Consider the following 14308-nt stretch of genomic DNA (forward strand, 5'->3'; position numbering starts at 1 on the left):
CAATAATTTCAAATTGATTAAATAATAGAATTATCTGGTATAATAAATTCACCTGGGGGTAATTCCTCCCCCTCCCTCACCCCGCACAAATAGGCCTATGCATAACATTATATATAAAAGAGTAATATTACTGCATTATTTAGAGGTGCCTATATAATTTACTGATAAGCCAACATTATAACCCTTTTGCGAGTGTTATCATTGAATCAATATGTGCAATCTTTTGTATTTACATTGCTTTCTTCTCGTTTTTTCTTTCTATTGTAAGGTTTCTTTTTTTGTGCGAGTCTTTGTTTTGTTCTGTTTTATTCTTTCCTGTTGTTTTTGTTTTTATTGTATTTTTGTATTTTGGATCTGCAGTGATCCCTAGCCTTTAATCAAAGCGGCTTTGCAGCTCTGTCAATCCAATGGTTGATCCTTGAGAAGAAAGATATCAAAATTTAGTACCTACAAGAATGATAAATTAAGTGAATTGATACAAAACAAATCAAAGACACATGAAAGTCGCACATCAATACAAACTGAAAATTGAATGAGAAACGAAAACAGCTATCGAGTGTGATATATTCAAAGAATTTAATCATTTATCACAAATAAAACAATACATTGTACAGTTATATACAGTATCATGAGTAAAATTTTGGATTCTTTCAAACTTAAGTATGCAAATTACATAATGATGCTTGGGGGTGTGGGGGTATCGAGGACATTCATACAAACTGTACCTTCACTTTCAAGTTGACAACCACTCACAGGAGAAACCTATACATTATTTATAATTCAAGGCCTCTTTCAAATAGGGGTACTGTATTTAGTTGCTCTATTTGCACAGAAAAAGAGCAGGTCTTTGGTTATGACGTAAATGTCCAGATCGCCCTCGGGACGTCATATTCCCACAAACATGTGTGTCCTCGAACATGTCATAATATTCTGATCTTTACGATTTATCGCCGTTTTGTCTACAGCCAATTAGTCTCCTACCCAATTGGTCTATTCCCATATGGTCTCATACAGCAAGGGACAGACGAGGCACCCAAAGTCTAAGTCCAGACCCCAAAATATAAAACAAATATCAATTTGCAACATTAAAGAGCAAATATCTGTTTAGAGCCAGTACGGCATTAGCTCTGTGTAAAATGATGAGTTAACACCCTTCTGGCTGCAAATAAACTACCTATACAGTGGAACCTCAGTATAAGGAGCTCTGATTTAACCAGGTATCTGTTATAACAAGATGATTTTGCTGGTCCCAGCTCTTTATATTCTTTTGATTTTTTTACCCTGATATAACAAAGTAATTTCCTTGGTCCCAAGGACGTCGTTATAACGAGTTTCCACTGTATATCAATTAAAATTGCCTCACCTTCTTATACATATCAGTCAATTTTGTCATACAAATGTATTACAAACTTACATCAACTTTTCTTGACTAAGGCAAAAATGGATGAAAATGATGGAAATTTCATCAAATGCAATATAGTGTTTTACAATAATGATTTTAACACAAAAGATACATCTACGCAAAATTGCAAATCTCCATGATCAAATTTCGCAAGTCTTTGAACCTTCCCCTACATGATGGATGTGTATTTCTTAGCCTTTGCCTTTCCTCTTGTAAGAAATATAATGCAATTTTGCTGATTCAATACGGTGGATTGCAATCCACAGCGCCATGTAGCAACACCAGTGTTTTGTTGATTTCATGTGAGGCATCATGGGAAAAAGTCGATACAAACATCAGCTGTGACAACGTTAGGAGATGGGGGTATTTATCAGAAATTGTGGTGGGTTTTGTTCAAATAGCTTATCCGGGGTAAAAGTTTTGCACTTTGCACTGATTCCCAAAATATCAGTATTATTGACCCTGCTCACACAACATTTTAGTCATTTTTGCCCAAACTGACCAATATAGTCACTTTTAGACATGGCTAGTTTTTGCAGATTGTTATTATCAGAAAAGGAGATATTTGATGGGCCTATTCTGTGTACAAATGTGCCCTGATGCATGAAGTACAGTCAAACCTGCTTTAGTGACCATCTGTCTACAAAGACCACATTTTTTGTTTCCCTTGAAAATGGTTTAACATTGAAACACGTAATAAAGAAGCCTGTCTTCAAAGACGCCATGTCTACAAAGACCACTTTTTTGTGTTTACCTTGGGCGGTCGTTAAAGACAAGTTTGACTGTATAACAATAAACATAATGTATACATTTATGCAAATCAATTATCACCAACTCCCTTACATCTTTGTCTCTTTGAGATAGACTTGGGTTTCCTGTTTCACATATTGAAGTTTAATCGGTCAGTTTTGTCCATTGCAGTATTAAGATACATATCATTAACACAGTGTGTGCATCCATGCCAAGTAATTATCATCAACTTTCAAGCATCTTTGTTCCCTCCCCTTTATGATGCACCTTCGCTTCCTGGAAATCCCCTGTTTGGGTGAATACGATGAAGAAGAAACTTTGCCAATTCTATTCAGTGTATTATGCTTCTATGCAAATTAATCATCCTCAACTTCTAATCGTTTTGGTTCCCTCCCCCAAACGAAGCACTTTTGTTTCTTGGCCATCGCCTCTCTTGTTGAATAGGATGAAGAAGCCATTATGCCAATTCAATTCAGTATAAGTATATATAGTATTAACACAATATAGGCATCTATGCAAATTAATTATCATCAACTCCCCAGCATCTTTGTTCCCTCCCCTATATGATGGACCTGTGTCTCCTGGCCATCGCCTTTCTTGTCGAATAGATTGAAGATGACGGTGAGCCTGGCTAGGTGAGGGTTCTCATCCTGTAGTCTATTGATCCATTCATTTAACATCCCTCGGTCGCCATCGCTGGCCATACACATGGCGTAGACATTGCCTTCTGTGGGGGCTGGGGGAAGTTGACCTAACGGAGAGGAAGGCAGTAGAAGAAAATTTCTAGCTTAGATTCATTTTAGATAATCGCATTACACTTTGAAAGAAAACCTTAACATGGTATGTTTGATTTTTAAAAAATAAAACAATTTAGGATCATCTACCTAATAAATTTCTGTAACTTTTTTGAATGATCCAACCACTTTGTAATTTCCTTAAGTGTATTTTCCATTGAATTGGCTTATCTATGTTTGCAAGAAATATTTTATTGTATTGTTTGACTTTGTATGTTAATTCAATTCAATTCAATATTTCCATCTTGTTTGCATTCTATCCTCTACAAGACAATAAAAAAGCATGGGAAGAGGAAAGAAGGTGTACAAAATAACAAAATCCTTAATCAATGCTTATTTATTAACATGTGTCAATATATGAAAAGCCCTCTTTCTTGATATATAAGAACAGGATATGGAGATTTAGAGTATAAATATTTACTAGCAACTGTTGTACTTGTCAAAGCTATGGTTGTTGATTCAATCACTGGCATTGCACCCATGTCTTTATGCAAGGCATCTTCATGGCTTCTCTCTGTACAGGTATATAAGTGCGTATCTGGTAGGGTGCATACGTTACATACACTTGTATAGCATTTGCCCATCTGTGAAACGCGACTGGCAAGAAGGCTGCGCAAGGTAGTAGGGGGTGAGCACTGTATGTGCAGAATAGCAATTGAATCTAATGATAGGGGTAACATAATTGTAATAATAATAGCTCACATTTATATTGCGCCTAATACTTTGTTTCTAGGCGGAGCACATATTATATCCCCGGTCATTGGATACAGGCTTACCCGCAACACAATTAATGCACATTTTCCACTCCCTGGGGAGCATTCCAAACATAAGGTGGAAGTGCTTTACTAATGTAATTACAATTTATTTTGTTCATACCTCTTTCATACATAAGGGGCTCCTGTAACTCCAATGGGTCTGTTCTCAATACATAGTAAGACTGAACGGTTGTCTTGAGCCACAGAGTGTACGGTCCTTCCACATAGAGCGGTCTGAAGATCTGGTGCTGGGACAGGTCCTCCTTCTGCTCTGGACTCTGCACACTGGCAATGTAGTCCCGGCCTTGAAGGTCTGAATAGTCCTGGTCTTGGACCATTACTGATGTCTCACTGGACCTGTTGACCTAAAATGAATGAATGAACAATAAATCACTTTTAGGAAACTATTTTGAAAGTCTTCTCATGTGATTGGCTTGGGCATAAATTTGTTCTAAAATGGAAAATTATAATCATTTGAGGAGAGCGACTATTGGGTCTAAATAAATACCTTTATTCATCACTCATAGCATACTCGCATTGCATACAAAATGCAGTTTACAATATTCCATAATTATCAACATGATTTCATTATTTTGAGAAAAGTTTTCAGTGTCTATTTACAATTTAACCTGCTTAAGCGCCACCTGACTTTAAATACCATTTTTTTTGGTTTTATTTAAAAATTGGTCCTTACTAAAAAACGATGTAATAAAGGATACGTTCATAAAGACCACCTGCCAATGAAGACCATGTTTTTTGTCTCCCTTGAGCGGAATTTTCAAACAGGTTTCACTGTAAAGGGTGATCTAGCTTATGTTAATAGTGCCAGATTTCAAAGAGGACTTTGAATACCTTCCAAACAAATGAACTCCATGAGGATGGTACAACTGGGCCTTGCCCCTATTGTTTGACACCAATTTATTTACATTATAGTACACAAGTACAAAAAGTGCTCTCCACCCCCCCCCCCCCCCCCCCCTCTTTATGTGATTCCATTATTTTTTTTAATGTAATAACCCCTTTTTTTTTCTCTTTTTTTCTTCTCACAATCTCACTTGTCAGCAAAGTTTAGCAATATTATGCTCCCTCTTTTGCAAAATCCTGGATACGCCCCTGTGAGAGGGGCGAGGATAAACTCTTGTCACTTACACTATAAACAGTGAACTCTGCTTCATATTCTGATATTCTCTTGAGTCCAATCTCGCTGAGTTTGATGGGGTCGCTTGGCATTTCCTTGGGTAGAGGGAAAGGATTGATGTTGCGAAACTTGGGGAACCAGTACATCAGACGCTGGTACTTCTTGATCGGATGGGCATTCCGACCAAAGATTGCGAGTAGGATTTCCTTGGTATTATTGTTTGGTAAGACAGCTTTTCATTGGAAACAAAAGTGGAAACAATTTAAATCATTTTTTTTTTAGAAAATGGGAAATGATGATGGTGATTTATGGACGAGAAAGATCGTAACCTTGTTACAGGAAACAAGAGGAAGAATCAATTACATGGTTAAGAAAAAGAATGACAAGGTTTTTACTGACAAAAACCAAGAACATGTTCCTAAGAAATGTGCAAGATTGTGTTTGGAACCAAATTCTTATATTCACATATATAGTAAAATGGGAATGGGAAGTCTAACCCTATAGTTTTCTTATTCATTTGAAAAATAAGATATTGCTCAGAATAATACTACATTGTTTGAAAAATTGCAAATATACCTGGTATATAATTTTTTTCCTCAAGCAACAGGCTAATTACCTACTGGGCAACTCACTTTAACCAGTCGTTGGGGAACAAATGCCTTAACACATTAATTGATAGCGAAAGGCAAACCAAAGCAAACTTAGCTTAGTCATATTGAGAGAAGCATAACGGTACAGCACCATAGCAAAATGCAGAGACATATCCTAGGGATAGTTAGATCCCTGAAACACTTTGCCTTGAAATATTGAAGGGGCAATGCACATTGGTATCTTGGAGGTAACTCGAGACTCATCAGACTTACCATTGTCTTCCATCTGCTGTAGAACCTTGATGCCACACACCTGCTGCTCGGGGAAGTGATTGAACATGGACTGGTAAGCATTCTTAGCAACGTACTTCCCTTTGGGGAAGACATCAAGCAACATGTTATACGCTTCCACATCCTTCTCCACACCAAAGGCCTTCATGTACCTCAGGGCGGTCTCGATGAACTGCACGTGGCCCCTGCGCCTCTTGTCCATCTCTGTGAAGGTCGTGACGACCTCCTTGAAAGCACCTTTATTTGGTGAATCGTGCGTGGCCTCCTCAAAGAGAGTCTTGGAGAGGACCATGGAGTTCCTCTCTACTCTGGAGATGCCTGATCCTGCAGGGATGTCCGAATCTCTCAGGCATCTGGCACAGGTATGAAATGATGGCGTAGCCTGAAGTTTCAAAAAAATAAATAGAAATCTTAGGGATCATTAATAGTTTCTGTCGGATTATGCAGGTTGGTCCGCAAATTACGAAATAATCATACTACATTTGCAGCTTGGAAGGAGTATGAACATAGTTTCAAAATGAAACAGTTTTTTTTACCTGTGAGACTTTCGCCTACTCCTTGCTGCAGGCATCATCATTATTGCCACTAGATGGGGTAGTATGACAGTATGAACTGATGTGCACGAAGCACAATGTCCTTTGCTGCTGGGCTTTAGGGCCCTTATTGTGAACCCTATATGCTCTGCTGTCTGGTGCAGTAATATTTTGAAGCAAATTTCAAACAAGTTCTATTACCCTTTTCTAACTGGCCTGATTTTCATCGGATGCATCCAGACGCATCCGATGAAACAGCCAGTATGAAAGCAACAGAGGAGAAAAAAGCGATTAAATAGCCGATGAAAAGAAAAGAAATAGGCAATTAAATTCTCCTGCTCAAGAGCAGGAGAAATTCTCATTCTATCGGTGTAACACCGATGAAACAGCCACTGTGAAAGCGTTCGGGAGAAAAAGGCGATTAAAATGGTCAAAGGTCGCAGTGTACGCGCGCTTTATCGTAACCAGCTGTGTTTGTTGACTTATGGTTGAACATGCTGCATGCTAGCTAGATGGAGCGTGGGCTTAATAATAATAATAACCGGCAGTATGAAAGCGACATGGGGAAAACTGCCGTTTCACCTTTGTTTACATAAGGGAAATTCAATCAGTATTTTCATCTGTGTGACTCCGATAGAAGCCAGTTTGAAAGCAGTATGAGACTTATATTTCAGAATAAATTTTGGTGAATAATTACTTTTAACATCTTTAATTTCAATTTCCTTGTTTTTCTAAACTTTCATGACCTTTCTGTTCCCCTTGAGGTAAAACAATTGTAATAATGTTGTTTTGTTTCAGATTTTCAATTTCAGGTACTTTTTGCTTTTTAAAAAAATTAATATGATGAAATAGGCTTTTCAATTGGAGGGTCTTACCTGATAATGTTTAGGGAAATGTCTTTGCACAAACTGTAGAGGGAGGTTTCTTGTAGAAGATATTGTCCCAAGTTTCATGCAAGTTCGCATCATGTGGCGTCCGAGAGAGGCCATGGCTTAAGTCTTTGGTCGAATCCCTCACTGATATCTGTGGTATCTGTATGCAAATTGAAAACAAATAAAATCTCATGTGTGAAGGGAAATTGTTTACAGTGTTGTCTAAAGGTAGCCATATGCCAAAAATGACCAGCCAGCACGCATAAACGACCACATGTTTTGAGGTCCGGGGGGGGGGGGGGGGGGGGGGGGGTACTCATATTAGGACATAAAATGGTGTGCCGCTCTAATGGGTCACTTTTTCACAAAAAATCCCTACACATTTTAAAGGTACTAGAGTCTATGTCCCATTTGCAGTCCCAAAAAATGAAAAAAATTAAATTCCAATGACATTTGAAAGATATAATACTAATTTAGAACTTCCCTACATTAAGGGGGGCTTGAAAATGTCCTTTCAGTGAGAAAATAACGACTATTAGTTGTGGAATCGACTTAGGAGCTATAGAGCCAGTAAGTAATAGTCTGATTTTCAGACATTGTACCGAATGGTTGTACGTTTTATGCTGTGCAAAGATTAAATCAGTTTAATTTTGGCCATTACAAGAAGTGGGTTATTGATGTAGACAAATGCTCATGTACCTAGCTTTACAGCTCATTTTATGTATGTTATTACCAAAGAAGAAAAAATGCCAGTCAGTCACTCAATGTCTGTCAGTGAAGTCTAGCAAGTACACGGCCAGAGGATAAGGAGTAGACCTGGCTATGGTCAGTATGGAAAATAAAGTGAAAATGGCTGATTTTGCGTTGCCAATTATTTGATACAAAATTAGCAATTAGAGTAAGACCGCCAAACTTCGGACACTTAACCCTAATAGGGCCGGGCTATTTGAAGTCTTAGTAGGGCCGGGGGGGGGGGGGGCCATTATGGCCCCCCTTAAGATCTCGGCCGCAAAGCGGCCGATCGCCGCGAAAATTTGCACACATGTCAAGTGAAGTGTAAAGAATAATATGATAATTTCAATTTTTTGAAAATTCAATCATTTGCATATTTATGGTAATTTATGCAAATAAAGTCATAAAAATCACATTTTTACCCATAAATCATATATTATTCATATTTAAGCATTCTTTTTCACTAGATATATTCATTAGACCATTCTGAATAATAATATGACAAAAAATTTGGAAGAGCCAGCTTATTTCTTATGTTATCCCTTGTTTTGATAATTTCTTATGTATTTCATTGTTTTTTTAACTTATGTATTTCATTGTTTTTGTTGTTTTATTTCATCTTTTACTACAATTCAACTATTTTGACTCCCAAAACAACCTCCTAAACTTTAAACAAGACCCAATAACCCATGTTTGATCTATTTTTAGGAAAAATGACTTTGCCATACGTTTTGTACACAAATCACGAAAATGAGCGGTTTTTAGGCTGACATGCAAAGACAAAAGGTCATGTGACCTTGTAACCGTAGGTCCGATTTTCAAGAAAATTATTTTAAAAGTTGCGCAAGACTCGAAAGAAAAAAGTCAGCGAGCGGCGGGGCGCCATCCATATGCGTTCCCGAGCAATCAGAAAAATTGTGGAGGGGGGGGGGCCATAATGGCCCCCCCCGGCCTTATTAGGGTTAAGACAAAACGGGGGGAAAACATTTTATTCTTTTTTAATTCTTTTTTAATTATTGAAAGATCAAATATACTATTATTTGTGCAAATACTGTTTATGTATAATATATCATGTAAAAGAAAATTAGTAAAGGAAATGGAAAACTAGAATTATTTACATACCCGCCGAACCTGTTTTCATGCCAAGCTTCGGACGTTCATGTGTAGCGCACGTATAGCGCACGTGTAGCGCGCGCGCTAAAGTGCGCATTCATCGGAGGACGGGGGTAAGTTTGACTCCGTTGATTTCATGAAAAAAATATTATTTTCTCGTTTTGGGTAGATTTAAAGGTATTACAAAGTTTTGGGAAATTTTGAAAAATGGGTGGATAGTGATTCTTTACAATTTTTATATATTTGGATGCCCCTGTGGATGTATTAAAACCACCAGAAATTTTAGCCCCTAAAACACTTTTGCTTTCGAGAAAAATTGAATACAAAAGATTTACCGGTGCTCCGGGTAAATTTTGATAAATTTCAAATAGCTCCTACTGCCGTACAATGGTAGCTGCGACCATGAAAATCTCACAGTATGTAGTTGTGGTATATAATTTCCGAACGACAATAGCTAATCGGTCGATTTTAGTCAATAAGCATTGTTTTATAGCTTAATTAATATCTTGACCCTGAGAGGGAGCTATTCAACATAAAATGTTTATTATTTACAATTTCATAACTTTAGAGTCGATTTCGACCGCTACAACGATCACTGAATATTGTAGGATCGTATATGCTTCCAACGTATTCATTTTAACCAAATTCATGACCCCATACCAAAACTTTGTATTACCTTTAAGTTAGGTAGAACTATCAGAAAGGTGTTTTTCACAACACTCGTACAATATTTTGGTGCTAAAATCTTACGAAAGCGCTATTTTTTCGTAGTCAAAATGACACTCAATGTTGCCTGTCCGAAGCTTGGAAGAGCGCCATCTTCTGGTAGGGGAATCTATCTAGTAGTACCCCTAGATCCGTGGTAACGGCCGCCATTAGAAAATTTTCGCGATAGAGTGAAAAAGTATCTCATAAGCTCCCATAATTTTGGCAGAAACCACCTGAAATATGCCAAGGATTTGTTTGTAATCGATATATTGGAGGCCCTACACCTTAACTCCCCTGTTAAGGAACTGTAAAAATCTAGGTAACCTGAAATCTGTCTCTGAATTCGATGTTTTTTGTGAGTTTTGCAGAAGGCAACCTGCCATAACTTTTTGTACTAATGATATAGGTTAGTAGAAGTATCAAATGCATGCAAGTTACCCGCCTGAGCTAGGCTCATATTTTGCGTTCGAGCCGTTGAAGTAATTTTTGTCCGAAGCTTGGCAACGTCCAAAGTTTGGCGGTTTTACTCTAGATCTAGGTCCAACTATTTCATCTAGTGTAAAAAAAAAAAGGCGCCCGGCTAGAGCTAGAGTGTATGTCACTGACCGTTGCTGAAATCTGTGACACTCCAATCCTGATCCAAAAATACACGTTGCACGGTGTAGACTAGACTCTACACACAAAAACAAATTGTTTTTGAGTTGCAAATTTGATGCTTCTTATTCTTCAGCCTTTTCACACACAGCTAAAATTCATCGTATCTAGAGATGATTAGAATCACTCAACAGTTTTAAACATGTTTATAGACAAAATTTGCCAGTGTGAACATCGTTTATACGATGTTGGGATAGATACAAAGTCGCGATCCATACGCCCCTAAAAGCAGGCTGCAGATACGAAGTTCGTATCTAGAGAGCTTGACATTTTGTGTGTGAAAGGAAATTCGTGTTTAAACGTGTTTAAGCTGGATGGAGCTGGAGCGTGCGCTTTGATTGATATGACGTGACCTTCAAATCAATGCGCAATGGCACTAGAGTAAAGGAGCCCGTTTTCGGCCACTTAAGACAAAATCCTATTTTTAGGACTCTTTACTTCCTATTTATTATCATTTCTTGTTCAAATCATGAAGCAAATATTATTATTATTTAAACAAAAAAAGAATCCCAGAAAAAAATCACGAATTGCCATGACAATATTCATTTCAATTTTCACTGTTTTGGAGCCCGTTATCGGCCGAGCGTTTCAGTTTACGGCCGCATGTACAAAGTCAATAGGAAGCGCTCGCGCGCGCCGTGCGTTTCCGCGCTGATGTACAGCACAAGCGGGCGGAGCAGGTATCCCACGCCGGAGCTCCCTGGTGCTCGCCTGGCCGAAGACGGGCACAGCGGTGATCGGAAGTTGGAATCTGAATTAGACAGAGATATCGTGTGTGCGTCGCGGTGTGCGGCTGCATTGATTTAATACATGCGATGAGATACTTTTGAGCTTGCGACCAGCACAAAATCGGGCTTTGAATCTGAAAAATACTTGAAATAAAGCTCATTTTATGGTACCCATATTTCTTACAGACACGCGTAAGATACTCGATTTTTCAGATTTGGGTAGCGGGACCGGCGATTACATCGCTAAAATGTGATATTTTAGGATATATTTTCCATTGCAAATGTGGTTCTTCAGTGACACTGGCATGGTATGGTATGTGTGGGATATGTGTTATGCTATTATGCGATGTATTTTAGAGTGATTTTACCTTGCATCCAACCAATCGGCCGAAAACGGGAGCTGGCCGATTACGGGCTCCTTTAGGCTTTACTCTACTGCGCATTTTACGAGCAGTAGTTAATCACGAAACTATTAACGATCGCAACGAAATTTCTGTGTGTGAAAGGCTCGTGATTAGTTTAAACACGTTCGAAACAAGTTTATACTATCATGTTTATAGAATTTTAGCTGTGTGTGAAAAGGCTGCTTGTTGCTACACACTAACTTAGGCCTACCCAATACTAAGTGAATGGGACTGTACTGAAGAATTCCGGTTCTCTGCTGAACAAACATGAATTTGTTTGATTAAAATGACAATAAATTATAACAATAATAAGTAAGATTAGTTTACCCTAGCCCTTGGCGTGACGCCCACCGTTCTGCTACTTCATTTGCACGGTTCCGTAGACCACCATCCGCATATCGGGCACCCTCTTTCTTTCTCCTCCTGGCCTGTCGCGTGCTTGCGTTTAATGTTAGACACGGATTCCCAGTATCCGAAATAACAGGCTGATTTCACATCCCTGATTTCATAGTGCTTGTACTTGTCACAGCACAGCTCTGCAGCGCCCGAGTGGGTGCATGGTTTGTTAGGGAAGTAATTCCAGGGATCCCTGGTAATTCCTCCTTTTTCTTGTGATTGTTAAATAGTTATACTATTTTATAGGGGAAGCAGTACCCCTTTTTTGTAGGAACATGCACTTTCCCTTTTTCTTCAATAGACATTCCCATAAATGCCCTAGCTGTTCACCTCTGATAATAATAATCACCCCTAGACTAGGACCTATTATATTTTGAAAGGTACGTGCCCCTTTTCCTTCAAAAATCGCCCCCTTTCACTTATGATAAGTGCTCCCTTCACCTCGATCTTATTATTGCCCCTATTCAAATATTGAGGCGCCCGTTTTACAGGTTCCCCTTTTCCTTTGTAATTAAGTGCCCTTCGAAAGAGTGCTCTCTCAGTTTTCACTTCTGACAGTGCCCTTTTTTTATTTGGCACGTGCCTCCTTTCACTCCAGCAAAGCACAGACAGAGAGTCAATGGCTCAATGCTAATGCATACGTGATGTGCATGAGGCAGGTATTATTCAGGGCTGTCAACTTTGGGGAACTGCTTGGAGGGAGATTTTTTTTGTGGAGATATTATTAAGTGCCAAATCCAGCCAGCCGCTGAATTTATAGTAAGCGAAAATTTTTGCAACGACTCAGCCAGCCACTGAAAAAGCCGGGGGGGGGGGGAGGGGGGTAAGAGCACTTTTTTGTTTTGTTTGGCGGGAGGTTTTTTCATAAACCGGGAGATTCTACATAATTGGCGGGAGAGCGGGAGGAAGGCGTGGTGGCGGGAGTCTCCCGTCACGAGCTTTTGGGGCGGCGGGAGAATGAGCGTGGTGGCGTGAGACTCCCTCCAAATGCGGGAGGGTCGGGGGAAGTTGACAGCCCTGAATTTGTTAGACCTATACACAAATACATATTGCATAGACTGCATACAATCATGCCGATGCGGCTGTAAGCAAAGTTTGGCAGTAGACTTACAATTTGAATTTTTAAATTATATTCTTTTTAACATCAGTAAATTGAAAAAAAAAATGTATTTTACTGCTATTTAGGTGTCATCAATTGATTTTGAGTGAAATTGAGTTTTGTACAGTGGTGTTTGAAATGTTGAGCTTTTACTACACAGCCAGGATAGTGATGCTCCTATGTGTGCTTCCTTTCCCGTTCTCATATACTAGTGCCCCTTTTCCGTGCGAGACGTGCCCCATTTTGATCTAAAAATTGGCCTTTTTACCTTGGCACATGCTCCTTATCTTTCTAATATCCATCCCTTTCCCTTTATGATAAGTGCCCCCTTTCCTTGCTCCATAACATGTGCTCCTAATGTAATGCGACCAAGAGCAACTGTTATGTAATTTATCCCAAAGCTCCTCGTTATACGATCACTCACATTTATTGTTGATAATCAAAGGTCTTTTGAGCCTTTCATGATTAGATTGTGCTTAAAACCCGAATAGAATAGTTTTTTACCCTTTATTAGATGAAATATTTTTGCACTGTGTCCTCACAAATCTGATCAAACCATCGCATCCAACTGCAAAGTATGATCCTTGGACCATGTAAAGAAAGAAACAAATACTGAAATCATCCTGATAATGTAATCTCACTTTTTAGGGATATACCAATGTTTAAAAGTGTATGTATTCTCTTTGACATTTCCCTTTGTAGGCCGGTGCTGCCCCCCCCCCCCCACCCCCAAGAAAGGGCCATCTTTTGTAGGTGCCACAAAAAAATATCAGTAATTTTGATTTTCTTTTTTCCAAGTGCTTCTCCTTTGGGGCATTACTCAAAATGCAGCTTATTATAGGTCCTCCAAATAAAAATAAAAACCCTCCCGAGTTATCCTTTTTAGTCATTTTGTGGGTTTGAATGAAATATTAATGAGAAAGTTTTCCAGTACTACGTCAGTGACATTACCAATTCAGCCGATTTGAGTACCCATGTCCTTTCCTTCTCTCTCTCTCTCTCTCTCCCTATATCACTTTCTCTCTCTCATCCCACATCTCCAATTCTCTTCCTTCATTCCATTTTACAATCCTTCCTAGCTGTGCTTCATTTCTTTCCTCCACTAGATCTCGCTTCAACATGATCATTTCACCACAAAAAATTATGTTCTACATATATGCTTATAGGTCAAATTTTGCCACTTTAAAAACAAACATTATTTTAATATGCGAGTGGTGTTTGTTTTGCCTAATTTAGTTTTGTTCTTATTTGATGAGGTATATGACTTTTTGTAGTGTGCATAATTTGAGAATTACACCTTACAAGCTTTTAGCAAACTTTTAGTTTGTAGTTTCCATATTCTTTGATCA

General features: G+C 38.6%; 1 protein-coding gene across 1 annotated transcript; it reads right to left on the bottom strand.

Moving 5' to 3' along the window:
* Window positions 1-552: 552 nt before the first annotated feature.
* LOC115923569 (evolutionarily conserved signaling intermediate in Toll pathway, mitochondrial-like) lies at window positions 553-11946 on the bottom strand. The gene is made up of 6 exons (XM_030984541.1): window positions 11792-11946; window positions 7129-7285; window positions 5703-6102; window positions 4851-5071; window positions 3823-4066; window positions 553-2903 (listed from the first exon to the last, which is right to left on the bottom strand). Exons 2-6 carry the CDS (start codon window positions 7240-7242, stop codon window positions 2683-2685), a joined length of 1200 nt encoding a protein of 399 aa, XP_030840401.1. The 5' UTR covers window positions 7243-7285; window positions 11792-11946; the 3' UTR covers window positions 553-2682.
* Window positions 11947-14308: the final 2362 nt, after the last annotated feature.

This window comes from Strongylocentrotus purpuratus, unplaced genomic scaffold (genome assembly GCF_000002235.5).
Source record: "Strongylocentrotus purpuratus isolate Spur 01 unplaced genomic scaffold, Spur_5.0 spur5_scaffold_14, whole genome shotgun sequence".
NCBI classification, from domain to species: Eukaryota; Metazoa; Echinodermata; class Echinoidea; order Camarodonta; family Strongylocentrotidae; genus Strongylocentrotus; species Strongylocentrotus purpuratus.

Coding starts and splice junctions, on each gene's coding strand:
- LOC115923569 (XM_030984541.1), bottom strand. CDS start 7,242: ATGGCCTCTCTCGGACGCCACATGATGCGAACTTGCATGAAACTTGGG. Junction 6,103..7,128: donor ATTTCCCTAAACATTATCAG/GTAAGACCCTCC, acceptor TTGAAACTTCAG/GCTACGCCATCATTTCATAC. Junction 5,072..5,702: donor ACAGCAGATGGAAGACAATG/GTAAGTCTGATG, acceptor TCCAATGAAAAG/CTGTCTTACCAAACAATAAT.